Source organism: Loa loa, assembly GCF_000183805.2.
Source record: "Loa loa unplaced genomic scaffold supercont3.1323, whole genome shotgun sequence".
In the NCBI taxonomy this organism is placed as follows: Eukaryota; Metazoa; Nematoda; class Chromadorea; order Rhabditida; family Onchocercidae; genus Loa; species Loa loa.
In genome coordinates, this window is record NW_018109503.1 from 1 (window position 1) to 2,211 (window position 2,211).

General features: G+C 37.1%; 1 protein-coding gene across 1 annotated transcript; it reads right to left on the reverse strand.

The window, feature by feature from the left end:
- Window positions 1–105: 105 nt before the first annotated feature.
- On the reverse strand, window positions 106–351 carry LOAG_14862 (hypothetical protein; the record flags this gene model as incomplete). The annotated part of the gene is made up of 1 exon (XM_003150355.2): window positions 106–351. A coding segment is annotated over one exon (246 nt), but the record flags the coding sequence as incomplete, so codon positions are not given.
- Window positions 352–2,211: the final 1,860 nt, after the last annotated feature.

A 2,211-nucleotide genomic window follows, 5' to 3' on the forward strand; every position in this document is an offset into this window, starting at 1 on the left:
AAGACGCATCTGCGATATGTTTGCGAAAACAAAGCTAAAACAAGAGAAAAGGTATCACTGAGAGGCACTGTCTCGCTACACTGACATATTCATTGGCCGTTACTTTTATCCTTCACCTGCTGGTCCTGCAGGACCTTGTTCTCCCTGCAAACCCCTCTCTCCTTGTGGTCCTGGCTCTCCTTTATCACCCACTTCACCTTGCTCTCCTCGTGGTCCTGGCCTTCCTTGCACCCCTTCTGGGCCATCTGGACCTGGAATTCCTGGATCGCCTTGAATCCCTTTGCGTCCATCCCGACCTGGCGGACCTGGTGGTCCCCGTCCCGCTTTGCCATCGAGTGACGGACTACAAGCCTGATAACAAAATATACAAATAATTAGCAGTGTGTTTTCAAACACATCCTTTTTCATTCAGAAACAATCCATTGGAACTTACTTGAACCATGAAAACAGCGCAAATAGTCAACAGGAAAGTACTCAAAAGATGCATTCGTACCGAAAATCTGAAATTTTTTCAAATTTCTAATTATTCCATTTTTTGGCCCTTTCAGAAGACTATTCTTCAATAAAAATCTTACATGAATCGAACTTTCCCTTACACTTTTTAATCAGTTAAGGCAAATGATAATCGATTGATAAAAATATAACAATGATACCTGAACTGTTATACTGAGGAAAGACTTTATCAATTAAATTGAAATTTGGTGAAACGAATTTGGAAGAGAAATCTTCTATTTATATTGGGAAGAAGGATATCTGATATGAATCTTCCCGGAATTCATAAAACAAAGAAACATTCCTTTGTGGAATGGAATGATTGTATCGAAGGGAGCAAAATATAACATCAAGTGATAACCGACAATATCAGTGAAAGTTAGACAAACCTTTTTAAGCGATGATTAAAAATGATCAGAAGGTAAAAAGAATCCAATGATAGAAGGTCAATGATACATAAAGATCCAAAAGGATAGATGATAAACCAGGTTTTGAATCTTCGGGAAACAGACGTGATTTGGAAATCTCTCCGATGTTGGCATGCAAACCTCGCAGGAATTTCTGGAAAAGTAAGCTATCCGCACACTATTTCACTTTACCCAGTGCTTCGAAGTTTTGACCTCACGAAATATTAATCAGAGTTCAATTGCCGCCTGCATCTGCAATTGATTTAATAAAGTTACCTTATAGTTACTCAAACAGACCAAAAGCTTTAATTAGCTACTTTTTTGTAACAACGGCTTGGTTAGATCCAAATATTTAGTAGGACTGAGCCAAATTAAGTCGGAAAAGAAATTAGTAAGTCAGCGCATTCGGCACGTTTTTCTTCACTCTTAGCTAACACAAAAAGCATTGAAGACCTTATTACTTTATATAAAATGCAAGTTATAGTGCAATCAGTTCGCTTGTTTGCTCAATAAAATATAATACCAATTTCTGCACAACAGAATGATAATTACAATATCAGTCAATTGATCGATACATTTTTCCACTCTTATTATGGATGGTCTTTTGTCGCGATTTCTTGTCATTCAGACTGATCAATCTGCGAGAGTTAGTGACAAGATGACGTGATCATCATGCTTGTGATTAAGTGATACCTACTATCAGTCGATAATTCGATCTTTTAGTGTGATACACTCTATCAGTACTTCGACTTCATCTTCACACATTATTCTTTTGTCTCAATTTTCTTAATCAGCGCTTCCTTTTTCCTTTATTCGAATTAATTCTATCACGATTTCATTCTAAACGTGACAAAGATTGAGGGTTAATCCTCCTCTCTGGTTCTCTTTCTTCCTGTCGATTTCTTTACCTTTTTTTCCTTCACACATTTGGGTAATGGAATCTTAAATTGGGATAATCAAACCTTTATTCAATTAGTTGGTTAATACATCAACGAACTCAACAATTACAACATCAATAAAGACAAATTCAATGAAAATATTAATAAAATTAGAAAAAGAGCCTCAATTACACCCAATATTCCAGTCAACAAATCCTGTACATACATTTTTGTAAACGATTCTGATGCTCAGAACCCTTCGTTTCCTCCAGTGGGAGGGCGTTCGGATTGTTCTGNGTTTACATGAAATAACATCCTTGTGGCGCACATTGGTGTAGCCCTCTTTGTTAGCCAAATGTAAAACATGGACAGATACAACACAGTGATGTCAATTTTCAACCAAAGGGATTACTGTTCCTTGTTCTTTCGCAATA